Source organism: Zonotrichia leucophrys, chromosome 12 (assembly GCF_028769735.1).
Source record: "Zonotrichia leucophrys gambelii isolate GWCS_2022_RI chromosome 12, RI_Zleu_2.0, whole genome shotgun sequence".
Taxonomy (NCBI): domain Eukaryota; kingdom Metazoa; phylum Chordata; class Aves; order Passeriformes; family Passerellidae; genus Zonotrichia; species Zonotrichia leucophrys.
In genome coordinates this window covers 511923-539801 of record NC_088182.1, presented here as the reverse complement: position 1 = coordinate 539801, position 27879 = coordinate 511923, and the positions used below count along the sequence as shown (strand labels likewise).

The 27879-nt window shown below is 54.7% G+C and overlaps 1 protein-coding gene across 2 annotated transcripts in view; it reads right to left on the bottom strand.

Moving 5' to 3' along the window:
- Positions 1-2926: 2926 nt before the first annotated feature.
- The window catches only part of SRGAP3 (SLIT-ROBO Rho GTPase activating protein 3), a 70364-nt gene continuing 45411 nt past the window's right edge, over positions 2927-27879 (bottom strand). The window contains exons 7-22 of one of the 2 annotated variants that reach the window (XM_064724507.1): positions 23515-23736; positions 22976-23077; positions 22554-22751; positions 21258-21342; positions 20703-20730; positions 17574-17604; positions 16870-16930; positions 16452-16529; positions 15321-15455; positions 13907-14012; positions 13133-13360; positions 12115-12194; positions 9880-10060; positions 9165-9314; positions 8381-8708; positions 2927-7264 (exon numbers count right to left, since the gene is read on the bottom strand). In XM_064724507.1, the coding sequence (XP_064580577.1) occupies positions 6848-7264; positions 8381-8708; positions 9165-9314; positions 9880-10060; positions 12115-12194; positions 13133-13360; positions 13907-14012; positions 15321-15455; positions 16452-16529; positions 16870-16930; positions 17574-17604; positions 20703-20730; positions 21258-21342; positions 22554-22751; positions 22976-23077; positions 23515-23736 (2430 nt within the window). In that variant the 3' untranslated portion in view covers positions 2927-6847. Of the gene's footprint in view, positions 7265-8380; positions 8709-9164; positions 9315-9879; positions 10061-12114; positions 12195-13132; positions 13361-13906; positions 14013-15320; positions 15456-16451; positions 16530-16869; positions 16931-17573; positions 17605-18903; positions 19007-20702; positions 20731-21257; positions 21343-22553; positions 22752-22975; positions 23078-23514; positions 23737-27879 lie in introns of both variants that reach the window. The other variant, XM_064724506.1, reaches the window with a different exon arrangement.

Below are 27879 nucleotides of genomic sequence, written 5' to 3'. Positions count from 1 at the left end.
AGGGGCTCCACTCCAGGGACATGGGGGCATTGGCTTGTGCTGGAGCAGGGAGCCAAACATTCAAAGGAAAATACTAAAATTGAAACCAAGCTCAGAATGCAGCAAACCACAGCAGCGCTGGCTGGTGCCAGCACTGTCCCTCCCACGGCTGATGAGCTATCCCTGGGCAGGGCCAGGGGAGCTGACAGCTGAAAAACACTTGGCCGGTTTCAAGAATCAGTCTCATCTGGCAAGTGTTTTCCCCTCTGCACAGGAAATCAGACACATGCTGCAGGGATTGCCTCCAAACCCATGCACACAGCACAGGAAAATCTCTGCCACGTGCTGGGGTCTGAGCTGCTGGGCAGCCCCAGAGCCGAGGGTGCCACAGAGCGGATCAGGCAGGAAAAAGGGCCCTAAATGGCCTGGCAGGGCATGGTGCAGCCACAAGCAATGAGGGTGCCATAAATCTACAGCCTTAGCAACTCATATCCACCCTCCAAAAGCCAATGTAACAGAGCATCTCTCAAACTTCACAAGAGCAGGGAACTCCAGGCAAGACAGAGCTGCTGCCCAAAGGGATCTGCAGCCACATCTGAGCTGAAACAGCAGCAGGGCTGCAAAATCCCTCTGAGCTGGGATGCTGGGGTGGCCCAGACCATCCCACATGGCCCTGGCTCCCACTGGGAAGGAATGCCCCTCTCTGCACCCTGGGCTCCATGCTGGCTCCCATGGCTGTGCACAGATGTCACTGCCAGGGCAGAGCCAGGATACCCATGCACAGCCCCTGCCACGAGCCCACAGCAGGCTCTGGGCACCCACAGCACACAGCTCTGGTTTAGTTTTAAAAATCAATGGAAAATCTTACCCTCATTCACTAAAAGCTCTTTAATGTCTTTGCACATGAAAAAAAATTACTAAAATGTATTAGCAATTTGGATTATTTGATTCAGTCAGCAGGACTGAGAGCACTTGCTTCACTTTGAGTCCAGGTTCAAAGCACTAATCACTAAGTTCTGCATCATTTCCTTTATATTTCATTTCTATGTCATTTTTTCATTCATTAGCTATGAGTGTGAGTGGTGCCAGAGTGCCCTTAGGTGCCCCGCGGGGCACACACAGTGAGTGGCCCCTGGATCCATCCATACTGAGCTGCTGCACCAATCCAAGCCAAAGGCAAGTCATCCCCAGGCCATTGCTTGGCAGCCAGCTACGGCAGAGATGGCTGGAGGAGGCTGAGGGCTCCTTCCATCCCCTCGGAGGGTTCCGGTGTTCACTGAGGAGCTGCTGAGGCAGACCCGAGGCACTGTCACCCTGCAGCCCTGCCCTGCCCCGGCCCCTGGGCAGCACTGCCAGCGCTGACAGCAAGGGCTCTGCTGTTCCTCCTCAGCTGCAGAGAGCAGGGCTGCCTGGGGCAGCATCGCCACGCAGCCCTCTCTGTCTGTGTCTGCATTCCGGCAGGTTTTCACTGGGGCAATTCCCTGCCCTGATCCCCGCAGCGGGATGGGAGGAGCCGGTCCCTGCTCAGTCTGGGGTCCGTGCCCCAGCCTGGCTCTGCCTTGTGCCCCACGCCAGCAGCATCCCGCCGTGCCAGGCACGCCGTGAGCCCCCAGTGCTCACACTCCCCAGCGAAAAGGAATTCCTGCCTTCAGCAGGAAACCAGCACACGCGGCGGAGCGTGCAAAGGTAATTCAAATGCAAATGCTGCAATCGGCCCACAGAAATTAGTAATTACATTCAATTTATTGATCACGCTCAGAGTTAATGATTTTTACACCTCACCTGGGTAACTGGACTCTCTGGAGAGAATCAGGTATTAATTTCAGTTCAATCAGTCAGTGGCAGCCCCTGCAGCACTTTTGCCCGGAGGAAAAGGAAAAAGGAAAAAAGGAAAAGGAAAAGGGAAAAAAGGAAAAGGAAAAAGGAAAAAGGAAAAAGGAAAAAAGGAAAAAGGAAAAAGGAAAAAAGGAAAAAAGGAAAAGGAAAAGAAAAAAGGAAAAGGAAAAAGGAAAAAGGTCCGGTCCCCCTTCCCTGGCGGGTCGCTCGGCCCGGCCGGGCGCGGGACGCTGCTGCCCTCTGCTGGCGGCGGGCGGGCACTGCGGCACGAGCGGGCACCGAGCACACCTGGCACACACCGGGCGCACACCTGGCGCACACCCGGCGCACACCTGGCACACACCCGGCGCACACTCCGCAGAGGCCCCACAGTGTCCCGCACAGCTGGCACCCTCCAGGGCCTGGCCAAACCCCGCTCCTCCACACGCACCCGCTGCCCAGAGACCTGCCGGAGCCACCCCCGGGCGGTGCCCAGGATGCTCTCGCGGTGGGTACCGGGCCGGGTCAGAACCGCTGCCAGCTGCTCTCGGTGCTGAGGAGAGCGTGGTGACCAGGACGGGCGTGGCAGCCCGGAGCCCACCCTGCACTCACCGGCCCTGAGGCTGAGCCCATTAACGTATTTAAGGAGGGGTAATTAAGGACGGGGTGATGCAGGTCGAGCCCCACCCGCAGCTTGCCCAGCCCTCCCCCTGCCCGTGGCCCACGCAGACCCCGGCTCGAGCATCACCAGCTGTGTCTGCAGCTGCCCCACCTCGGGGATGGATGATGGACGGAATCGGGGCGGTCTCTGTCTCTCCATTGCCGCCAAGATGGGAGGGAAGTGAAGCCACAACCCAGCAGCGAAGAAAAAAAAACAAAAACAATGGGAAGAGACATAACCCAGCCTGAAGAGTCCAGCGCAGTTCTTCACAGCCTGAGTGCGAAGGGCTCTGGGGCTGTTTGTTTAGAATGGCTTTTATCCCCTCAGCACCCATAAACAGCACCCAGAGCCCGGCTGCAGGGGCAGGAGACAGTGTCTGTACTGCCCAGGGCAGGATGCTGTGGGGCAGAGGAGGGTGTGGGGAGGAGACACAGGCAAGAGACAGCAAATCTTCTGAAACCACAGACAACGTTTTTGAGAAAAGTTAAGCAGTTTATTCAACAGGATGAGTCCACACCCAACCAGTGGCTTCATCTACATGGCATCACCAGCACACACGAGGACCCACTCAGACACTCTAGCTGACGGCATCTCACCATACGTTACAGAGACAACACCAGAGGAGGAAGAGGAGGAGGAGGATGGCCGGTACAGCGGGCAGCAGCCAGCGTTTCCCACGGCCTCCCGGCACAACCAGCCCCGTCCCCACAGACCTCGCAGCCCAGCCACGCAAAGCAAATCAGACTCGGGACATCTACTGCCGCCCCGCAAGAACCACAACACTGCTAGTTAAATAACACACCTGGGACACAAAAACCACCTACCAGGGACTTCAGCCTAAGGAACAAAGTGCAGTCATGCCCGCCCCGGGCCCGCGCTCAGGCATGAGGGTCTGTCCAGGGCAGGGTGGGGTGCTGCCGCACTCCCCTCATGGCAGCGCCATGGTGCCACTGTGCTCCCCTCATGGCAGAGACATGGCTGGGATGGATAGGGCAGGGCCACAGTGCCACCACGCTCCCCTCAGCCTCACGTCAGGGCCATGACTGGGATGGATGGCAGGGCCACAGTGCCACCACGCTCCCCTCAGCCTCACGTCAGGGCCATGGCCATGACTGGGGTGGATGGCAGGGCCACAGTGCCACCACGCTCCCCTCAGCCCCACAGCAGGGCCATGACGGGGATGGATGGCAGGGCCGCAGTGACACCACGCTCCCCTCAGCCTCATGTCAGGGCCATGGCCATGGCTGGGATGGATGGCAGGGCCGCAGTGCCCCCACACTCCCCTCACAGCAGGGCCATGACGGGGATGGATGGCAGGGCCGCAGTGCCCCCACACTCCCCTCACAGCAGGGCCATGACGGGGATGGATGGCAGGGCCGCAGTGCCCCCACACTCCCCTCAGCCTCATGTCAGGGCCATGGCCAGCAGGGCTGGGCCGGACGGGGCAGGGCCGCGGGAGCCGGGCCCAGAGCTCGCTCTGCACAGCAGACACAGCTGCCCCGAGCAGCCGCCCTCACACAGCTCAGCCACCCTGGCTCCGGCGGCAGCTCGGCCGTGGGCTGTCACAGTGAAGCTCTGTGAACTCTGAAGCCCACACACAGTCTGTGCCCTCAGGGAGGTACCGAGGATCGGAGTCAGTCACTCACAAACCATGAGCGAGTTCCAGTTATGATGCTCCTACAACGTATGTGGTTCAATTTTGTGCCAAGTTCGCTTACAGAAAAATACATTTCTTCCCTTAAATTTACAGTAGTTAAAACTACACTTGGAATACCATATTACAAAGGGGGAGTTTATTCTCCAACAAAAAGTCTTGGTTCCCTTTTCATCAAACAGAAAAATGGAAGGACTTTAAAAGCAATCACCCCCAGCACAACACAACTGCCCAGACGAACCCATGTGTGCACAGCCCCCAGGCCTGAACTCCAACCGTTTGTTTTGGTGCTCAAAAAGGCACTTAAAGATAAGAAAACAATTGTATTAAAAACCCACAACAAAACAAAGGAAAATGAAAGGCAATAATTTAATAGAAAGACACTGGAATTTGTACCGTATGGTCAAAAGTAAGGGAGGAAATAAAACCCCTAATGAAGATGGGTTTGCTCTCAAGTCATCTCAGAAAGCATACAAAAAACAGAAAACTGGCAAAGTGAATGTTCTCCAGGAACTAAATGGAAACAAAAGTAATAATTACTGGCAATGGATACACAGCACTCGTGCCAAATGGGTCCCTCCCTCCCCAGCACAGGTTCCTGACCAGCCCAGCCTGGCTGAACATCTGCAGCCGCTGTGCCAGGCCGGGCAGTGCCAGGGCTGTGCAGGAAAGGGGCATGATGGAAAATAAACACCAACGTGAACCAAACGCCAAGGACGTTCACAGACACGCACACACACCGTCTGCCCTGCCAGCGTGACAGGGAGGGACATGGGCAGAGCTGCTCCCCACGGGCTCTGCCAGGGGTGCCGGCGGCTTCGCTTCCCTTCGGGATTACTAGTATTATTACTGGGTTTATTTTTACATTGAGCTACCTACTAAGTGCAAAGATTTGTTGAGTGGCATCGGCTTTATCTAACTTTAGCCTATTTTTGTACAGTTTACATGTTAACAGTTACCTTCGAGCAGTTAAGCAAGTACAGCAATATTTACAGGGCTGGCAGAGCGGGGCGTGAGGGGACACGTGCGAGGGGCAGGGGACGGGCACCAGCCGGTCCCAGGGCCTGTGCCCGGTGCACAGGGGTGCAGCTGTGGAGGGGCAGAGATGGGCTGCAGCTGGGACAGCACAGGTACAGAGGTACAGGGGTGGATGTACAGGCAGTCTCCTTGTGGGAGCTCCCCAGCCGAGGAGACACGAGCCACGGGTTCTGCCACCCTGGTCAGCGCCTCCACTGCCTTCTGGAAGCCAGGCTACTTCTCCTGCAGAGCTGGGGTCCGCAGCAGTGCTGGAGAGATGAGGAAGATGAAGGGGGGACAAAGCAAAGCCCCAGGCAGGGTAAGTGGCTGCTGGGTGAGTCAGGAGGGCTGGCAGGCTCTTTGCCCAGGCACAGAGCAGCAGGATTAGAGATAGCAGGGAGGAAGGATGAATGTTAGGAGACATGAGCACGTGACCATGGGGAAGTGCCAAATCAAACCATGGGGCATTGCATGGAAATCTGTACAAGGAAAAGCTGCAGGAGAAGCACGGAGCATCTCTGATTCAGTGCTTACAGAGGAGTCTGGATTATCACACAGGATCATGCAATCCCCAGCCTTCTGCATATTTTTTCTCTGGGTAAAACAAAATGTAGATTCTTTTGCATAAACTCAAACTGTTGTATTATATGGTACAGTACAGAAAGTGCAAAGTATCACCCATCAGACCAGTTTTGTATCTGATGTGGTGAAACACGGCTCATGCTTCTCATGCAGGACAACCACTCTGACCTGAGACCCCTCCTCGCTGCTCAGGCCTGACTCTCAAGAGACCACTGAGTTGGGTTTTGTTATTAAAAAAAAAAAGGAAAAAGCACATGGGGAAAGGGAGATGAAGAATCTCCAAACTCTGTGAGTTACTCCATGCTTTACCACAGGTTTGGTCACTAGTCCTTGCTCACTCTGAGAACTTGCAGAGAAGCAATCCACAGTCCCAGTGCAGCACAGCATCCTCCTCCTGCATGAGGGTGATGGCACACACCTCACTCTGTTCACTCATGACACTCACTTCACTCCATTCCCATCCATGGCACACACCCTGCTTGTCCCTGCTGCCAGGGCATCAAGGGCATATGAAGACATCTCAGGATTCAGGACTGGAAAGACTCCAGCTGGCTGGTCACACATGGTCATGTATGGATTTCCAGCTCTTCTCCACAGCCCAGCAGTGAACAGACCCCACTGCATTCCCATCCCTTTTTTTTTTTTCCTTCAATGCCAAGAGGTACAGAAAATAAACTCCAGGATGGCCTTGTATTGCTTGACGCACAGCTGCTGCAGTGTGGGCTTCCAGGGGCACACAGACAGCCTTGGAAACCCAGACCAACCCACTGTCTCAAGAGAGGACATTTCAGAGCCAGTTTCTGAGGTAAATCTACTGTTTTAAAAAGTCACTGAATTCTGTACACTTTGTTTTTAATATATGCTTCTACACCGAGTGTGTTCTCCAGCGCCAACACTCAGACCTGCCGTCTCCTCCTGCTGTAGGACTGCAAGCTCGGGAAGTGTTTCTGCATGGATGGGGTGTGTGCACACCTATGTACATACACACACACGCACACGTATGTACAGCACCAGGCCCAGGCCCCACACGTGTTTCCTTCCACAGAGGCTCCCCAGCAGGGCTGTGACCCCTGCCCAGCCAGCGAGGCTCCGCTCGCCCCGCTCCCGGCGTCCGGGCGCCGCAGTCCCGCGCCCCGGCCCTACATGGTGCCCGATTTATCTGCCGAGCTGCTGGGGAAGAGCTTCTCGGTGGGGGTGACGGCGGGGCTGCCCACGCCCGAGCTGCTGCTGCTGCTGGAGCGGTGCTGCACCACGGGCCGCACCGGCCGCATGGGCGGCGGCCGCAGCTGCGCCCCGGCCAGCCGGGCCGACAGCGCCGGCTTGAAGGTGGTCATCATCTCGGAGGTGGAGCTGCTGCTGCGCCGCATGGCCGCCTCGGGGTCCCGGATCAGGATGGTGTGCAGCGGGCTGGCCGGCTCCGAGTTGGCGGCGCCCAGCGGCGGGTTCTTCAGGGGCTCCAGCGTGTCCAGCACCACGTCGGGCGCCTGCTTGGCCGTGTTCTGCCTCTCCAGCTCCCGCAGCTCGTTCAGCGCCGTGCTCATGGTCTTCTCGATGTCCTGCAACGCCAAAGCCACGTCAGCGCTGTGCCACGGCACCACCTGCTCCCCGGCACTCCACCCCACCATCCTGGCATGCGTGTCTGCAGAGGGGGTCTCTGATCTGAGAGCTCCCAAGTAAAACAGCAGCTTTGGGAGAAGGTGTGAAGCCCAAACTGGCTGCACTAAAGTGCCCTGTGTCCCCCAGGGCAGCAGGAGCTTGGTCACCAGCTCCAAAGGGCATCAATCCTGAGCACCAGGAGAGAAGGGTGAACACCAGCCTGCCCACACAGCTCACCCACAGCTCTGAGGCTGGCACTGCCTCACAAGAGAGGCCCTGCAGCCTCCACTGGATGTATGGGGCCTCTGCTACCCCATGCTCACAGGACAATGGCACGCGGCAGGGACAGACACTGGGATGTTCATGGAGCGAGTGGAACACCAGCAGCTCGCCATGGATATACAAGAGGCAGCAACAAGGCCTGAGGCAGCCAAGGAGACATTGGCTCCAGCCCCTCAGTGCCCACCACCTCCAGGCCCCACAGTCTGTCCACAGGGATACCCCAGAAGGTGAACCCAGTCCAACCAGAAGTGCCCATGCACAGGGAACTAGCTACTGCCTATGGCTACAGTGCTGGGGCCTCCTGTACAAATGGAGAGGCCCTAGTCTGCCTTTGCTTAAATCCACCCTAACTTAATTAAGGCCACTCAGCAAGACCATTGGAGAAGCAATTTAAGGCACCAGAGTCAATTGTTTGAAAAGTCACTCTAGTTCATGTTGTCCTGGTGTAGACAAGTCCTTATTTTATAACACCTACAAAATGCACTGTGAGCCTCAGGTAACATTCAAAGGATCAGCTGAAGGGAAATAACTATCAAGTTAGCTCCAATTCATTCTATTAAGCTCCTAAGATGATGAGTGAAAATACTCTCCCAGAGAAGTCTCAGGACTCCCAAGCCCAGCAGCCCCACGAGATTCAAGGTGAAAATTAACATCATCTGGGTGAGCATCTTTTCCAAGAACAACCCAACAGAGCTGGGTGTGCAGCAGCACTGTAACCGTGTCTGAGGTGAAGGGGCTGCAGGCTCTCCCCAGTGAGCTCCTGCAGCCTCTGGGTGCCCTCCCAGCCCTCTCACCTCAGCAAGAGCTTCTGCTTCCAGGGATTTCTGATCTCCAAGGCTGCTGTGCCGGGTGGACCCGCAGGTGGATCTCAGCGGGTGGCTCTCAGCCAGGGCCTTCCTGTCTGGGAAGTTGATGCTGCCCGCGCTGCCGAACGTGGCCATCCTGCGCTTCTCAGGGCTCTCGATCCTGCCCCTGTTGAGGGGGATCTTGTGGGGGCTGCTGGGGCAGGCTGCTGCGCGGGGAGGGGTGTCGATGCCGGGCCCCATCCCTCGGGGCGGGCTGTGCGTGTCGCCCCCGCTGCGGCGCCGGGGGATGGCGGCACCGTCAGACCTCAATCTCACCCTGCAAAGAGCCCAGCACGGCGCAGGTCAGCGTCTGTCAGCCCCACTGCTGCATGCTGCAAGGCAACCCCTCACCCTGAGCTCAGCTCAGACCAAATCAGAGCCTTCCAGCTTCAGAAGACTCAGGCAAGAGGGAAAACAAATATTTTAGCCAGTACCAAGAAAGGGACAGCATCAAATCATAAGGGTAGCTCGGGCTGGAAGGGACTTCAAAGGTCATCTTGTTTTGGCTCCCTGCCATGGGCAGGCACACCTCCCACTATCCCAGGCTGCTCAGGGCCCCTGTACCGTCTGTACATGTTAAATCCCCATTAGCAGTGCACATGAAATGCCCTTCAAGCCCCTATTACCCTGCAGTGCTTTCTAGAGTTTCCCCTCCCATCCTGCCCTGCCCCATACACCAACTGTCCACACGTGTGACAGCCACCACCTCCATGGTGACAGGAATGTGAGTTACCTGCCCATGACTCCCCCAAAGCCATAGTCCAAGATGTGATCTGTGGGTGACTGGATGTCGTTCTTGGAGGAGGCTTTATCGTCCAGCAGCGGCCCGCTGCTCGCCTCGCTGTCTGCCTTCTGGCTCAGGCTGTCAGAGAAGGCATCATCCCTGGGAAAGGACACCACAGCAGTGACAGGGCTGTGCCCTGGGTGAGCACACGGATGCCACGCCAAGCTGAACAATCACCATGTCAGCAGCTCCATACTTTGATAACAAGGAGCTGTACCAGGGCCACCACTTCACTGGGAACTTGGAAACAGTGCACATCTGCCTCCCCATCCCCTGTGATGTGGCTGTCACTGTGATGGCTCCAGACACAGAACTTGTAAGAGAAGCAGCACCTGCAAAGGGCCCTGGGATCTGCCCACAGGCCAGGTGAGCACTGAACAATCCAGGTCAATGCTCACAGGGACCAGGCTGGTGGTAAGCCTGGGTCGCACCACATTGGGGAGTCAATGAGAAATGGGGCGCAGGTACACTGAGGTACAATGTTTAGTACTGGTCTTTATCAGCCCAAATGAGAAACAAATGGAGCCAATACACAGAGGGAGAAGTGAATAGGCACAGATTTCTCACCAAAGTCATTAAACAAACTGCAAAACTGACATTATTTTAGGTGACTGAAGTGGAGCTTGTGCAAGCACATGATTTTAACAAGCCCCACTTTACTCACATGTCTTGCACCACGATGTACTGGTGGGGAATGAGCCCGTCCACCCCGTTGTGTCTCCCTTCCCACCAGTCTTCCGACGCCCGGTGGTACAGCAGGAGCGAGGCCCCTTTCTTGAAGGAGAGCTCCCGTGGAGATCGCCCAATGTAGTCAAACTTGGCTATGGCTTCAATCTGCTCCACCTCTGCACAGGAGAGAGGCACAGCGAGAGCAGCTCAGCTCAGCCCTAAAGGGAGGCTGAACCCAGAGCCCCTCACCAGAACAACAGAACAGTGCTGCCGCCGCCCAGCGCCCCAGAGCAGCTCACACTGAGCACAAGCCTGCTTGTTTTCAGACTGATCAATTCTTATTGTTGTTCCAGGCTCTCTGGGACCTCTCTCAGACTCACAAACTACTGGCAATTACAAACAGCTACGAAGCAGATGGGGAGCAGCAGGAATCTCCCTCTGTGCATATGGCACCCTCAGCCACATTGGTTACAGAAACCCATTATGCTCCAGCCTGAGATTTTGTCAAGCCATGTCAGATGCTGTGACCAAACCCCACTTACCTTCTCCTCCCTTCCTTATCCTGGAGACAGTTTGTCTGAATTATTGATGAGCAACTAATGTCCCTTTGGGGATCCCTATGGAAATAATGATACCAGCTCCAGCCAGACAGCTGCTCTGCACCCCACCATCTGCAGCACTCTGCCTCACTGTTTCCCCACTTTTCCTAATGTGATCTCTACCAAACGCCCGTGACTCAAACTGAGAGCTCAGGGCCTGAAATACAGGAGGGCTGAGGCAGAACTTCACTTTGGAAGGTCATGAGCACACCAGGGTTCTCTAAGCCTCTGGGCAAGGGTGTGACAGCAGGAGCTGCTGGAGCACCCAACAGCACTGAGGAGCCTGTCAAAGAGCCTGGCTCACATGCAGATCTGTTTCCAGCTGGGGAACACTGAATCCTAAAGAAACCATTGCAACAACTGCAAAGCAGCAAGAGTGTCTCTCTCCTCGCTAACCAGAGTGACCCACACTGTGCCTTGCTTGGGTGGCAGAACTGCTGCCACTCCCCAGCCACCCCTGCCACTGCTGGAGCATTAGCATGCCTTGATTATCTGACACAGCAGATCATTTCAATCCCCACCTGGAGATCGGCAGACAGAAAATGACAGCAAAACAGGGCAAGCCCCCCCAGTTCCTCCAGATCTGCCTCATTCTCATTAAACACAGAAACTTGCTGGGCCCCGTTACTGACTGTGGGCTCAGCAGCCACCAGTGTGTGACCCGACACTGCTCAGGAACCAAACCCACGTGGAGGAGGGGACACCAAAGGAGGACAAAGGATGCTGCATCAGACCCTTGTCCCATTCCAGCCCCCCGGGGACAGGCCAGGCCACTTCAGCAGATTCATCTTCCCCACTTTAAGCAACCTCTCCATGAGGGCAGAGTGTCTGGGAGCACCACAGGAGGATCAATAGAGAGTTCTGGAGGAGACAGAGGCAGGAGGGCTCCCACAGCCCTGACACAACACTGGGCTACCAGCAGGGAGTGTATGCAGGGCAAGGGGGAGAGGGAATATGTAAATCCACAAAATACAGCTGCTCATCTGCTCCACACTTGGCACCACAGTTAATCACTCGGAAACCCCAATCGGAGCCATTAACGTGGCCACCCAAGTGTGAAATTGGCTGCACAGCAGCTCCCTTGCCTCCCTTTGCCAGGCCTGTCGGCTCCTGCCTGGAGCTGAGAGCAGGCCTGGAGCCGCCCAGCCACAAGTGCCCTTCTCTGTGCCTAGAGCCACCTGGCCTTGTGTGCCCTCCCCTGTGCCTAGAGCCACCTGGCCTCGTGTGCCCTCCCCTGTGCCCAGAGCTGCCTGGCCTCGCGTGCCCTTCCCTGTGCCATTCCCACTCCCATGGCCCCGCTTTCCAGGTGAGCCCTCCCTCGTTCCCGCAGCCTCGCAGGGCAGATGTGCTCTGCCAAGGCAGGATACAGCCGGGGTGGCAGCAGCTGTCGGAAGCAGAAGGTGCTCAGCTCCCCAGGGCCCTTCCAGCACAGCAAGCCCTGCCACAGCTCCCCACCCAGGGCAGTGCCAGCGGCGTTCCCCAAACCGCCCGCTCGCGGCTGGTGCTGCTGGCACGGGGAGCACAGCGCTGCCTCCTGCTGCAGCCCAGCCCTGCCAGGCAGCCTCAGCCCGCAGTGCCTGCTGCTCTCCTGCATGCACAGCTCTGCTGGCACGCACCCAGCCCCTGCTCACCATCGTCACTGGTGTGCGGCTCTGTCCCGTTGTCGTGGTCCACCTCATCGATGGTGCCCGGCTCGCTGTGCGGGCTGTCACTGCGGAGGAACACAGCAGGCTGTCACACAGCAAAGGACACTGCTCCCAACGCACTCAGCACCCCTCATGCTGCCCAGGGAGGTGGGGGAGTGCCCATCTCTGGAGGTGTACAAGAAACAACTGGATGTGTCTGGGCAACAAGGTGGTGTTTGGTCAAAGGCTGGACTCACTCTTGGAGGTCTTTGCCAACCTAACTAATTCTGTGATTTGTGATTCTCTCATTTCAAACCACAGCAGATCCCTGAACTTGCTGAGAACAGCAGACACTCACACCACAATCGCCAGGCCCAGAATGTCACGTTCTGTTGGCTCCTGTGTCTTTAGCAGAGTTTGGCAAAACTAACACAAAGTGACACCAAGTTAAATGCCCCATTCCCTAATTCACAGTGAGCTGCAGCTTTAGCTCCTCTGCTGCACCAGGAAGGATGGGCGCAGGTGACTAGTGTAAGGCATGGTGAGATCTCAAAAATGTATGAAACTTGTAGAAAATCAGTTCAAGTATGTTACTGATCCTGGCTTGCTAAACCCAGACCTGAATGCTGAGTTAGAATTCCAGCAACAAAAGAACTGAAAGGTTTGGGTTAACCTCAGGCTGAGGGATTTCATCCAACCAGCAAATTATGAACTATGGATCTTCACTCAAAATTTCCAGCCTAGGAGGAATTTGGATAGAATTTACCTAAAATTCTGTTTTGCTGAACACACTTCTGTGCATCTGCAGCTCAAAAAAATCTTCATCGGCATTAGTATTTGCCCTGGAAAAAGTTTCTTCTGATGTTTTTTACTGAGGTTTAAAATACTGAGTCAGCACAATAAAATGAAATACCTGGTGAAACTGCCTGTTTTGACTAGTAAGACTAAATCCAACAGTTCAGTGTGCAAGAGCCTCTCGGCCTGATGAAAGTGTTTGTACCCAGGAACCCAGCAGAGAGCTCACCAGTACTCCTCCCCTCCGGTCATGCACTTCTCGTAGACAGGCCCCTCCAGCTCTCGGTGGCTGGGGAAGATGCCCTCGTGGTGAATGATGATGGTTTTGATGACCTCATTGACATGGGCCTGGCAGGACACCGGATCCTGCCCGTCAGGAATGTGCATCAGCGTGGGCCCGAAGCAGATGGCCAGGTTGTAGGGATCCATCATGTTCTCATCGCTGTACTGTGACAAGCTGCAAGCACACAGTGAGGAGATGCCGTGCCACGGTCCTGCTCGCTGGGACCCCTCCCAGCAGAGCCCCTGGCCTGGCACGCACTGGCACCGAGCTACCCCCACTGCCCTGGCACCGAGCTGCCCCCACTGCCCTGGCACCGAGCTGCCCCGTCCCCGGGCAAACACGGGCACTGAGCTGCCCCCTCCCTGGGCACACACGGGCACTGAGCTGTCCCCTCTGCCCCAGTACTGAGCTGTCCCCTCCCCGGGCACACACGGGCACCGAGCTACCCCCTCCCTGGGAATGCACCAGCACTGAGCTGTCCCCTCTGCCCTGGCACCGAGCTGCCCCCTCCCTGGGCACACACGGGCACCAAGCTGTCCCCTCTGCCCTGGCACCGAGATGTCCCCTCCCCGGGCACGCAGCCATGACCAGCAGGGCCGAGAAGAACCCAAGCACAACTCCCCATGGCAACACCAGAAGGGATTCGTGCACCAAAGACGGGGCAGCCCTGGCAAAAGGGACGGCGAGGAGGAACTTGGTGAAGCAGGAAAACAGACTCACTGGTTAAGGAAAGCAAAGAGGTATCTCATGACCACGATGACAGCCCGAGGCAGAGTGACAATGATCTGCTGGATCTGGTGCACTCTCTCTGCAGGGTTCTCAATTTCTGGAACACATGGATAGAAAGCACATCCTTAAAAACCTTTTCAGGACCAGACAGCTCAGCGGCAGAGGGACTTGTTCCAGATCTAGTGGCCCAGTAAGTGAGGAAAACAAAAGCCTGTCTCCAGAGGTCATCCATCAGTCTGGTACTAAGGTGCAGGAAGGGAATGGGGGACACTGCTCCTCCAGCAGGGAATTCCTATGTTCAGACGCAGTATGAACTGCAAATAAAGACATTTCCGTGGGTTTTATTTTAAAATAAATGTTTATGCATTATTCATTTCATTCCTCAACAATTCCTCTGTTCCTCAAAAGCCTGAGTCAATGTGACACTGAAAACAGAGCACTGCTTGATTTTCTAGGGCAGATTTTTAAATGAGGTTTTTATTCAGGTTACCCTTCTGGGTTACACACTGGATCCTTCTGAGCCCTTCCGCTCCTGTCTGCTGCTGCTCTGAATAGGAATTAGGGACTCCCAGGAACTAGGTTAGCTGAACCAGTGCTGAGTCAGTGCTTTCAGATTCACTGCTCTCCACTCACAGGGGTGCAGAGCCCGGGGCTGCCATCAGACACCTGCTCCCTCCCAAGAGAAGGGGTGGCTCAGGGCTGTCCTGCCCCAGGCTACCCTGTGTTCTGCAGAGAGTTAATCCTGTGGCTGCTGTTCCACAGGAAGCAGAGGACAAGCACCAGAGCTTTTTTGGAGCAGGTAGATCACACAGAAGTGCTTGTTCTGGCTCACACTACGCCATTTTCTAATCACAATAAAGTTCACTGACAACACGTAGCTAGGCTGCCATTTAATCAAAATTCTGAGCAAAATCTGTCCTCAATATACCAAGATGGAAAGCTTTGTAGTATTTCACATGGGGAATTTTTCCATTTGATTTATCCCATTATTGCCTGCTGGGTTCTCTACTTCTTCAGTCTGGTTTTACAAAAGAGGTTATTTCTTAAAAAAACCCAACTAAATACAAACCGATAAAACCCTATGTCAATAGATATCTTTTCTGACATCCAGAGAAACAAGCTCTCAAAACACTTGCCTTTTTCCCAGAGCAAAATGTTTCAACTGGGCATATGGAATTAACAGGGTACCAATCACCCTTGCACACACAAGGACAGCCCAATGTGGACTCTGCAAAGTGCCTTTTGACCTTTTTATTGCCCTTGTGTCTTTGAGGAGCTTCCACATAAACCCCCAGCCCTGCAAGAGCAAAAGGAAAAGTTCTTCACCCTGCTTAGGCTGGGACACCCATTTAGTGCTTCTCTTGTCCCAGCCAGCTCTCCACAAAGAGCTGTCCCATGTACTTACTTATAGTAGATATCAAATCTTGAAACCTTTCCTTAGGAAAGAGGGGGTTTTCCAGTCCTCGGAAATACAGCTTCAAGACTCCAGCCACCGAGTTAATGTCTCGTTCGTTCTGGTCATCAGCGAGGGGGTCTTCACCTGCCCACAGAAAAGGTTTTATATCCAGCATCCCCATCAAGCTGGACTAGCACAAGTAGTTTTCCTCATTTAGTGGAACACCCAAATTTCCCAGCGTTAGAAACCCTCCTCATGTGCAATGGCAATGCTGATTTTTCCTGAAAACCAGTTTTACTGGGGAATTTCAAACCTTTCCTGAGGACAAGGATGATATTGGTTGTTTCTCCTTCACTGTTTCCAGCTCAGTGCATTCCTTCCATTTACAGCACCAGCCCAGAAAGCTGAGGAGGTCTGAATGACACAGAGTGAGAGCCTGAGAGGACAGGCTTGGCTGGAGGATACAATTACACCTCTGAAATGGACCCAACGGCCCTGGATAGCTTTGTACTGACTTAAATCTGCGAAAGGCTTTCAGTGCCCCCGAGATTTGGATACTAATTCATCCTAAATTGGATGTGCAAATCGTCGAGCCTTTGACAATCCTAACACTGCCTTATCCACTGGCCCATCCACCTTCATCCTGATCCTTCCAATGCTGCTCAAGGATTAAGGGTCACTATTCCCAGCACGACTGTCCCTGTCACAGCTCCCCTCCACTCAGGACAGCAGGACTGCTTTCCGTTTCTCACTGAGAGAATTTTCTCAGCAGATTCACTGGCGCCTCCACAGCCAGCACCGGCACCAGGGACAGGGAATGCTGCACGTCCCTTGGCAAACTGCTGCAGGAAGGATGAACAAGGGTCCCCAGCAAACTCTCTGATGGCTCTTGTGTTTTTAATGACTGTGGAAAAGACCTCTGCACATACCCCTACTTCCCATACTCCTTCCCTGGGTAACTCTTCACTACTGCCAGAGACACAATATTGGGAAACCCAGAAGGGATAAAACCTGCTCATGTCTCATAGCACAAAGGGCTTTAACACAGGATTTACACCCTGGCTAATGCACCCATCACCTCCCACAAGGATCCTGCTCAGGCAGGGCATCCTGCTGTACCTGCACAGCCCAGCTACACACCTCTCTCAAACGAGTTCTTGATGTCGTTGACTTCCACCTGGGAGCCAGGGACTCTGAAGATGCCCTGTTGCTGGAGGCCTGGAAGAGAACAAAGCTTGAGGAGAGCTTTCTGGAACTGCTGGGCAATACCTGCAGGTCAAAGCAGCAGAACCCAGGAGTCCATGCACCAGACAGGCTTGGACCAAGCAGGGAGAGCCTGCACCCCCACTTCTGCTCATATTCTCCAACCACGGCCCCCAGATCAAGGTGCTGAAAGGGTGAGGGCCAGTAAAGCCTCACTAGCGGCCAGTCAGCCAATGCCATGCAATTCTAACCTGAGCCATGGAGAACAGAGTGCAGGCAGCCCCTGCTGGCTCTCCCTGCTCACTCCAGCACCTTCTCCTTGGCAGGCTGCTGGGGCTGTGCTGAGCCCACTTACCATACAGATTGATGTAGCGGATGCAGCTTTCTACAACAAGTGGAATGGCCTGTCCTGAATCCTTCAGGAAAGGAAAGGAAAAGAGAAAAATTACTGGTTTATTGCTAACAAAGCATGGGAAACGCATTAAAGATTGCAAGACCAGAGATTTGAAAATTAAAGCTGTGGAGTTTAGTAAGAGGACAGGCAGGAAAGGAGGTGTTACAAACATGGAGCCATCAAAGAGTGCTGAGGATACCGTGTACAGCCAAAAATGCCCAAGAAAGCTGTCACTAAGGTGTGTGAAACATTGCTGCTCCCTGTCTGGCTCAGACAGGAGACTGCCACGAGGGATCACAGCTATTCCACCCCAAAGGTGGAATGCTGAGCTGAAATAAAACTTGTGCTATACCTGGCTGATGGAATAAACTTCCCATAACACAGCTTACAACAATATTTCCACCAAAGGAAAGAGCCACTGTCAGCAGGTTCTAAAAAACCCAACAAACACCACTGGGTATGGAGCCAAGTGCCTGAGTCTGAACCAGTGGTGAATTCTGGCTTCTCCCCAGGCCCCCTGTGGCAGAAGCTCAAGGGGACCGTGGGCCATGTCTGACAGCCCAAGGGGACACATTTCTCTTTGGGTTTTTCCAGCAGAGCACAGTGGCATCTCTGGGCAATTCCCTCTGTCTTGCAGATGGGAATCTGGGGTCTCCAGTAAGTACCTGATTCCTCGTTCGTGCATTCCTCCTTCCTCTGAGCACAACAAAAGCAGCAGAGTGGGAAAAAGAGAACAGATTAAGCAGGGATAAGTTCAGTTAGAGGTAAGCATCTCCTTAGGAGGCCGTGAATGCTCAAATGCAATGGCAGCTTAGCAAGGGCCAACACAGGCCTTTGGGACGTTCCCCTCCCTCCCAAAGCCCTTTGGCACGCTGCACCCCAGCCTCAGTGACCTGCAGGGCCAGCCTCTGGGATTTCCTCCCTGCCTGAACCTGCGGCCCTCCCAGGAGCCCGAGGACAGGGACAGCTCTTGCCTGGGGCACTGGGCAGCCATGGGGGCACTGGTGACCAGGGGACATCTGGACAGCTGCCCATGGCCCAGCTGCCTGTGAGGCTGTACCCCCAAGGGCAGGCAGCCGTCCCCCAGAGGGTCTCTGCCAGCACGGGACACTCCTGCTCAGATGGATTTCTAGAGCAGGTAATTCCTCCTTCTCAGTGCTGAACAGCCTGGGATTTAATGAGCATTACTATTTTAAAAAGCAGTTTAAGTCAGGAGTAATCACAAATCCTAACGGGATTACAGGCTTTGCCAGCGGGGCCAGTACTCCCCGTGCTGGTGCTGTGTACAGACACTGCCCTCGGGCTTAGGGCTGAGCTTGAGGCAATAAACCCCAGCCAGATGATGCCTATTAGTCACCTAATCCAACAGTTTGTCTTTACAGCTTCTCAGAGTGTTTTCCCTGAAGCTTTCTCCAGAGCAGGATTACAGGACACCACTGTCAGCAGCTGGCAGGGGATGAGCCAGCTGGGCTGGCTGCTACTGATGTCTTTGTGTGTAAGGCTGAGGGTCACCTGTCTGCCCTCCCACATGGACAGCCCTACAACAGGACTTCAACCCCAGGCTGACAGTCCTTGAATGTTTCAAACACTTCTGGTGTCATTTATCTTCCCTCTCAGACACAAGGAGGGATGACCACCAAAAGAGGAAGGGGGGTGTGTCTGCTGCTCCTTTGAGGGCTGGGCTGAGCTAGTGCAACCTTTCCTCCCAGGATGGGTAGAAGCAGCAGGACAATGAGGACACAGCCAGCACTGCCTCAGTGCACATGGCCAGCAGCCATGGGTGGGGTCTGGAGCACACAGCTGATGGGACAGAACACCAGGGACGCACCAGGAGAGCTATGGAGAGAAATCACCACCGAGGCAAAGCCGTGCTGGCCACGCCAGCTGGGTGCAGATGGGCCAGAGGGACCCCGAGGATGGCAAGCAGCCAGGACAGGAAAGCCACCATTCCATTCCCAGCGTTCACAGACACTCCTACTGCAAGCCAGCAAGTACCTTAATGAATGTTTCCATATTGCCGTTAAAGAGTTTATGATTATACACTGAGAGAGGCCTAGGTCTCCTCATTTTCTGTGGCTTAGGGGGAAGACAGGGGGGCCTGGGAGAAAACGGAACAAAATAAATCAACAAAACACCAACATAAACGCAAAGACAGGGTGAGATCTCACAGGTTATAACTGAGAAGAAGAAATCAAACAGAAGAGTCCCTCTGTGAGGATTTGATGTGTAGCTCCACACACCCTGCAGCCACTGACACTGGTGTGACCCACACGGACACCACTCCAGCAGGAAACCAACAGCACTGGTGGCCAGCTGGATTTAACACCTGCCTCCCACCACTGCCAGCTCAGCACGCCCTCAGCCTCAACAGGCACCAAGAGCAGCTGAGGAGATGGATCCAAAATAAATAATATATCCACAGCTACCCCAGAAAACACTGGGGTATTCCTGTTCCTAAACAGATTTCACTCTGCTTACAGGAAGAGGCCAGAATGAGGACAGTGGGAACACCTCCACAGTGCTGTATCTAACTTCTGCTTGGAATCCCAGGGATGGGGATGAGAAAAACACCACAAAATCCCAAAGAGATTTCTGCCCTGCCCTCTGGCCCAGGCTGTCCTGATGTCTGCAGGGGAGAGAACACGACTGCAGACACACACAAATCCGGTGCTGGGAGCCTTCATGCAGGAGATCTCATGGAACAGACATGGACAGCACACAGAGCTCGGTGCAAAGGGGACAGCAGGAGTCTGCTGGTTCCTTATCAGATGCCTCTAATCAAGCAACCTAACTGTACACTCGGACAGGTTCCAGCCACTCCTCCGAGGGGTAACTGGGGAGCAGAGGAGACGCTGCCCCACACACGGCAGGGTCTGTGCCTGCAGCCCCAGCCAGGGCATGGGGCACGGGGAGCAGGCCCATCCCAGCCCCTCAGGGTGCCACACTGCACAGCCCTGCTCTCTGAGGGTGCCTCTCTGTCCTGACAGCACCTCGGTGCCCGCTGGGTGCCAGCCCTGGTGCTGGCAGCACAAGGAGCCTCCTTCCTGCCTGGCAAGGCAGCCCAGGCTGCACCATCTGCTTCTCTGCCACTTCTAACAGGGAATGCAGCTTTTGGGGCTGATATAAATTCTATTAAACACAAACAAGGCTGGAACAAGCTGACACACAGAGAGCATGTTCTAGGGAGCTGTTTGGAGGCTTTGCTGGCCTGTGTCTCACTGTCAGAGCCCCAGCACACTCCTAGCAAAACACTGGAGCTCTGTGGAGATGCTCCATGGATTGGACATGGATCAAAGCCTCCTCTCTGTCACATCTGTGCCAGCCCTATCTCCTGCAGTAGGGGGATGAAATCTGTGATACAGGCATGCTCTGCACTCATAGATAAAGCAGCCAGAGCTGGGAGAGGATTTCAGGGAGGTATTAAAGTCCTCAAAGATAGAGGGATGGCAGGGAGTGAGTGAGTGGACACCTTGGTGTCACCCTGTCTGAGCACAACCCCACCTCAGCTACGCTCCAGGGCATTGCACTGTGCTGACAAAGCACATCCAGGCACATGAGAGCCCGCCAGCCAGCCAGCAACCACACTGCAGCAGAACCAGGGGCTGCCTGCCATCCCCCCGAGCCCAGCAGCCCAGGCCATGCAGCTGGGAAGCAGGCTGTGGGGCACAGGGGCTGCCAGCACAGGGGCTGAACCCACCAAGCTGCACCAGCAGCAAAGCAAGCCCCCCTTCCCACAGCCCCCTCCTGCCAGAGCCAGCCCTCCCCAGGAGCAAGAAGGGCAAGAAAGTGCTCACCTGGTTGTTCCACACTCAGCTCTTTCACCTGTAAGAAACACAAGTTCCCGTCATGCCTCCACATCAGCCACCAGCAAAGGACTGCAGAGCCCAGCTGCGCCCTCACTGCTGGCTCCTACCCCCAAGGAATGGCTTCCAGCAGAGAGAAGCTGCATCTGGGGAGGAGAGATGCCCATCTGTGCCCCCACCATTAAAAGACAGATCAGAAATCTGGAGGGAGAAGATTAGAATCTTCTGGGGGAGAAGAGGGAGAGGAAGGAAAGAGGCAGAGGGTGGGAGTGAGTGGCAATCTCTGCTGCTGGAGAAGTAACCCAGCACTTCAGCACACAGCTTCAGATTCAAAGAGATTCCCCATGTGCACTCCCAAAGAAAAGTGGGAGGAGAAATCCAAGGAAATCATGGTTTTGTGTGTCACTGGCTAGGCTGAGCAGCAGCAGCCAGGCACAGAACCCTCAGTCACTCAGGAGAACACACACAGGGGAGCCTGGCAGGTGACACATGGTTTGACCCTCTCAGGTGATGGCAGGATCCTCCCTGGACCTGACCCCAACTCACCTTCTCCCAGAGTTTGCTTCAGCAGGTCGTGTTTAGCCTGGAGCTTCGTGATGAGGTTACTGCCATTCAGATACTCCTTAAATTTCTGGAATTAAAGAACAAAGGGTGGGTTAAGCACACAGCCCCTAATGGATGCTCAGTGCAGCCCGGGGGCTCAGGAGGCTGCACCAGCTGTGCTGCAGGGCTCAGCAGGGTCTGATCACTTCTCCCTGCTCCAGCCCCTGCCCTGATGGTCTCTTATGCGCCTGGTCTCCTTGGAGCTGCCCCTCCTGCCTGGGAACGCAGCGAGGGACAAAGAGTTCAAAGCTGGCTTTCTTTTGTCAGGCCTCTGGGAACAGCCTAGGAAATCAAAGCAGCTTTCCCTGCACTGCCAAGGCTTTGCCTCTGTGCAAACCAACAAAGGCAAGCAAGAACTCCCAGTGCTGAGCCCTCGCAGGCAGGGCCTGCCAGGTGCCCCGTGCAGCTGGTGACACTGTGCACCAGCACTGCCATCCCCCGAACGCTCCAGAGCAAGGCACGACACAGCTGAGAGCACAGAGCGAGACAAGAGATGGAAAATGGAACATGGAGAATGGCAAAGATCAAATCTCTGCAAAAACCATTAAAGTAATCCCCAGCACAATTCCAAATGAAAATTGCAATTCCCCCCCAATTTACAATAATATTACCAAGAGAAAGCAGAAGCTCTTCTATGCATATGTAACACATCCCAAGATGCTGTTAACCACAGGCTAGGACCCACACTGAGATGAGGGAGACTTCTGGTGAACTCATGGCTGCTGCCTGTATTTCAGGTACCAGAACAGAGACCTGAGCCCTGCCTGGGAGTGCAGCATGAGAGCTGCAGGGCAGGCACACACACCAGAGCCCTGCTTTTGTGCCTTCCTTGGCATGTCATGGCTTCAGCTCATCCCTGGGCCAAGGGCAAACTTAAGCTGTAAAGCCCAGAGGGGAAGACTTGGCTTATAGTTCACAGTCCTGAAGGCCTCCCTGAAGTGACCCTGGATGGAGGCACAGTCTGCACCCTGCTCTGAGCCTCTCCTGCTCCACTCAGTAAGTTCTGAATCTCATCTAGCTGCTCCAGTTGTTCCTTCAAAGAGAAAAACAAGGCAGGCACTGGATTGTCAGTCCCTGCGTAGTGCCCTGCCACTGAAATGCATTCCAGACCCAAATCTGACAGAAGACAAGTACTTAAAGAGACTGAATTGGTTCTTGCTCTTCACTAATGAGCACTTAACTGGGCCTCAGCCCTGGCAATTAATGCTTCGTGTTCTGTATGCCTGAGCTGAGACTCACAGTGAAATAGAACATTTCAGTCTCCTGCTGGTTGGCTCTCCTCTTGGCAATGTTGATTTTGCTCATGTAGGTCTCTGATGCAGCTGATTTGACCGACTCAGTGGAGCGGCTGTGCTGGAAGGCATCTGAAACATCAAAATCTTCCACTGTCAGCATGTCCTGCAAGGTCTGCATCGTGGCATCCAGCGTTTTCCGTACCTATCGGAAACAGGACAGCGTGGGCTTGAGGCAGACTGGCAAAAGGACACATCCTGAGCCAAAACAACCCCTCAACAGGCAGCTGCTGAGCCCTGGGCTAGCACTGGCTGCAGCCTGTGGGCACTTCCAGCTCCGCCATAGGGGGGGCTCCACACCTGAGCACACCAGGAAAGCTCCAGAGGAAGAAAGGCTCAGCAGGGCTGCCCACAGAGCCCAGCTCTTACCTCCTCATTCTCTATCTTGAGGGTGGCCAGCCGAGACTGCAGCTGGTGGTACCGCATCAGCAGCTCGGTCTGCACAGGCTGCTGGGCGCTCACCTGGCACACCTGAGACAGGAGACATTCCAGGGTCACGCACGGGCCAGACACACACTGCCATACCCACACCATTCCCTGCAGCCCCCACAAGCTCCTGGCAGCCTCCAGAGAGGCTGTGTTGCCGTGTGTCCCATGAGCAGTGCCCTGGGCCCAGGCCAGCACCGAGTGTTTCTGCCATCTCCCAATTACAGCAGGTTAATCACAGCTCCCCTGTGCAGATCTGTGGGGCAGAGAGAGCCAAACCACGGGCTCCCTAATTGGGACAGACATGGAGCAAGAGGCAGCCTGAAAGGAGGAGCCCTAACGAGCCCAGAGTCTCATTAGGAAGGGACACATGAACAGCAGTGTGTGAAGGCAGCAGAGAGGGGTGAGGAGTGCAGGACAATTCCACAGGGATGCTTTAGAGCAGGGCCAGGCCCCTGCAGCCCCACAGGTGAGCGCGTTACCTCGTCCCCCATGTGGGGCTGGAACTCGAACTTGAGCGGCGGGCAGAAGACCTGGTTGCACATGTCCATGATGGTGTGCTTGTCGCTGCGCGCGTCCAGGTTGTCCACGGCGTTCTCGATGACGTCCAGGCCCTCGTGCCGCGACGTCTCCAGGTTGTACTCTGCCGACAGGTACGTCCTGAAGGTGCGAGCGAGGCTGGCGTGGAAGCCCAGGTCGCAGCACTGGCAAACACAAAGGAGGCTCTGCTCACACAAACTCCCAGCGCATTTTGCAAGGCTCTCAGACACAGACGGAAGTTGAAGCAAGGCGTGGTGTGTGCCATCCTGCATACACCATGCCCTGTGGTGTGTGCACATCCTGCTCTGTCCCTGGGCAGCTGCCTGCCTCCCACCATGGAGCAGCTCCTCATGCTGCTGATCACTCTCATGTCTGTCTCAGGGAAAATGATAAAACTTGGAGTTAACTGCTGCCAAAATACTGTTCTTTAGACAAAAAACTGGCTTTAAACATTGTCCCCACTATAACTGAATTTGGCATGTCAAGTGTCATACCAGCACAGGGATTTGCTGCTCTGAAACCTCCATCAGACGTGAGCCAGTCCAACCTGTGACCAATCCCCACCTTGTCACCCAGCCCCGAGCACTGAATGCCATGTCCAGCTATTCCTTGAACACCTCCAGGGATGGCAACTCCACCACTTCCCTGGGCAGCCCGTTCCAGTGTCTGACAACCCCTTCTGTGAAGAAATACTTCCTGAAATTCATATTGATAAACTCAAAGTGAAGCCCAAAATCTCAGCTGGTGCCACAAGCAGCTCTGACCCAAGAAGCCATCTCATGCTTGGTGCCAATGTGAGGTGACACTGCTCAGCTCAGATCACATCATGGCAGGGCTGTGCTGGCTTCAGCCTCTGCTAAAACCAGCAGCAGCAAAGCTACACTGCATCAATTCCCAGCCCCACTGTCCCTCCTAGTCCTTAAAACCTATGAAAACCCATGTGCAATAATGAGCAATTTTGTAAAAACTATCAAATTGTCACAGCTCTCCATTTATTCTGCTTCTGTTTAGCCTCTAATCACATTAATTGAGAGTATGGGCAGTCATGGACTGGCACAGACCTGCCTTAAAAAAATCAACAAGCAACACAAAAAAGATAAGGGGTGAATTTCCATTTGCTGCTTGGGGCAAATCCTCAGTCTGTGCTGCAAGTCTCTCCCATGAGACAGTTCCAGCATGAGCACCCATGGGAGCACTGTAGGCTGTTTGTACAGAACCCCAGAGCTGGAACAATGCGGCCGAGGGGCTGCACAGAGCCGGGGCAGGGAGCAGGGCCAGGGCCCCGTGCCAGCGCTGGGGGAGGAGCAGCACTGCTGCCTGCCCAGCTGAGCACAGCCCTGTGCCCCGGGAACGCACTGTGCGCTCCCAGCGCCTCCCAGCCCTGAAATCACACAGCCTGGGCTACCGAAAACAGCACCAGGAGGAAACAGGTGCCACTGCTCCAGGGTGGGAATTCCCAACGCACACAGACCCGAGCCTTACAAGGCAAAGCACTGCATGGCACAGAACCCAAGCACAGGGGCTCAGGGCATTGCCAGCTGCTTTTAGGACAAAGTTCCACCTGAAATGTTTCCCCTTTTTTGCTGCTGGGCTCGCACCGGAGCCGGCGGTGGTTTGCAGTGCCCAGAAATCAGGTGCTCCTGAAAGCAGGGCGGCACCTCCTGCACACACCACAGCCCTCGAAGCCCCGGTGATCGGCACGGCTGCTTCACACACGGGTGCCCAGAGAAGAAAAGACGGAGCGGGGATTTCCACGCAATTCCCAGAGGAACAACAATGGGGAGGGGAGAAGAAAAAGGAAGAAAAAAAAGACTTCAAACCGATGCTCCCAGCCCCAGAACAAATGGCATTTTCTCACCCCTCTCATCCCTTTGATGGCAAATAAATTAGAACCACAAATAATAATCCCAGCCCTTCCGCAGCGCCTTTCATCTGCCAAGCTCAGAGCTCCCCAAGCATTAATTCATCACGGCTGGTAACACCCTGCGAGGGCTGGAAATATCCCAGTGCTCAGCCTGAGAAACAAACCGGCTCCTGCAGCTCAAGCAAGCACATGTGGCCAAAACACCATGGGAGCAGCCAAACACCTGTGTGCCTGCCCCTGCCCACCCCAGAGCCGCACGGGGGGCACTCCTGGGCTCCGGGAGAAGGAAAGGCACACAGTGCTCTGTGGCTTCAGCTACAGAGCCCCTCTGTTATCTGGGAGGCTGAACCTGCACAAGACAGAGCTCAGCCAGCCCCACGCCTTGACCTGAGCAAGTGGAACCCCAGAGTGACACCTGGGTGCCCAGCAAGCCGCCCCTTATCATCCCAGGCACAGCAGTAACGCCCCTGCCTCCACAGGACCAGCACTGCTGCAAACAAAGAGCCCAACTCATTTGCTCTGCTCTGTTCCCTCTGCTCTGCATTTTTTTCCTTATTTATTTATAAAAAATATTCTGCACTATTTTTAATTATACGCATAATACATAATAATTATATGCTTCTTTTAATTTCTGGCCTCTACTCTCTTGACATTGCTGCAAAATCCAGAGCTGTGCTGTGTGGCAAGTAAATCACAGAATCCCTGGGAAAGACCTTAAAGATTATCCAATTTCAACCACCCTGCCACGAACAGCGACACCTTCCAGCAGCCCAGGTTGCTCCAAGCCCTGCTCAACCAGGCCAGTAAAGCCAACTGAGGATATCTGGCATAACTATTTCAGCTGCTGTTTCTGTTCCCTAACTTGACTCAGCTGATTTTGCCAGGGACCAAGCAATTCCACAGTTCCAGGAAACACTGAATTTCCTCAGAGTTCCCCTCCTTTCCAGGCTTGTCTCAGATACAGCAATCACTAATCCATAGGGAGGTGGGCTACTGCTCCAGAAGGACTCAGAGGAGGCTGCACACGTTTTGGCAGATCAGTTTGTATGCAAACTGCCTGTTCCATTTTCTCTGCTGAATCCAGCGATATCTTTCATGTGACCACTTCAAACTATTTTGCAGCCATTTCCCAGAGAACTCCAGAGGGATGGATAAGGAGCTTTATCTCCTCTTCACATACATGGCCAAAAAGATTAACTTGGTCACACAGTTAATGACAGTAATGAGACAAGCCCAGGCGCTTAAACCGACGCACGTGTCATCCGAGGAGGAGGCCCCGTGGTGCACTGACAGTCCAAGGCTAATTTGATCTATCTCTATATTCTTCCCTTCCTTTCTAGGACAAAACAACAAGGCCACTGGAGACAGAGGGGCAGACGGCTCCGCGCCCCTTCACGGCTCCTCTGATGGGCTTCACGGCTCTCATTAAGCCGCAGCCCTGGGAGGCTTCCCTCCCTCCTGGAGCAGCTGGGGCCTCGGCCTCGCCAGAGCAGGAGAGTGGAGCACGGCCTTGGCACCACCACGGCTCTGCAGGGACACCCAGGGAGCAAGTGATGGCAGGCTGTGCCCAGAGATGACACTGAGGCAGCTGGGATTTGGGGCAAACGTCGGTAAATTGGCTCTGCAGTGTGCTGACGGTTCACATTTGTGTGAAATCAGCAGCTGCACGTGGCAATTTGTACTGGAGATGGAGGGTGTGCGAGCCCTGTTGTCTCTCCTGTGTCCCAGAGAGCCAGCCCGGAGCATCCCTCACCATTCCATGGTGGAGGAGCTGCCAGGAGACACAGGAGTGAGGTCAGGCAGGCTCAGAGAGTGCCCAGCCCGGCTCAGAGCGTGCCCAGCCCGGCTCAGAGCGTGTGCCCCGAGCTCAGAGTGTGCCCAGCCCGGCTCAGAGTGTGCCCCGAGCTCAGAGAGTGCCCAGCCCGGCTCAGAGAGTGCCCTGAGCTCAGAGAGTGCCCAGCCCGGCTCAGAGAGTGCCCAGCCCGGCTCAGAGCGTGTGCCCCGAGCTCAGAGCGTGCCCCGAGCTCAGAGTGTGCCCCGAGCTCAGAGTGTGCCCCGAGCTCAGAGTGTGCCCCGAGCTCAGAGTGTGCCCCGAGCTCAGAGAGTGCCCAGCCCGGCTCAGAGCGTGCCCCGAGCTCAGAGCGTGGCTCACGCAAGCTCAGCTCACACATCCAGTATTTTGTTTCTTTGGTGAACAGACTTTGTAATTGGGGAAATTTCATTGCTCCATGTTAAAGATGCTTCAGCTGAAGTCCCTGAAGGGATTTCTGGAATGTGGGAGAAATGCCATCTGCTGACTCCAGAGGAAGTGTCAGTGAGGAAATAAAAGTTGGGAAGAATAATATAAACAGACAGAACTAAAATGGAACTCAGCAAAACTCCAGAAAATCAAAGTTCAAAAATCTCCACAAAACGAAGTCATTCTTGCTTAAAAAATAATTTA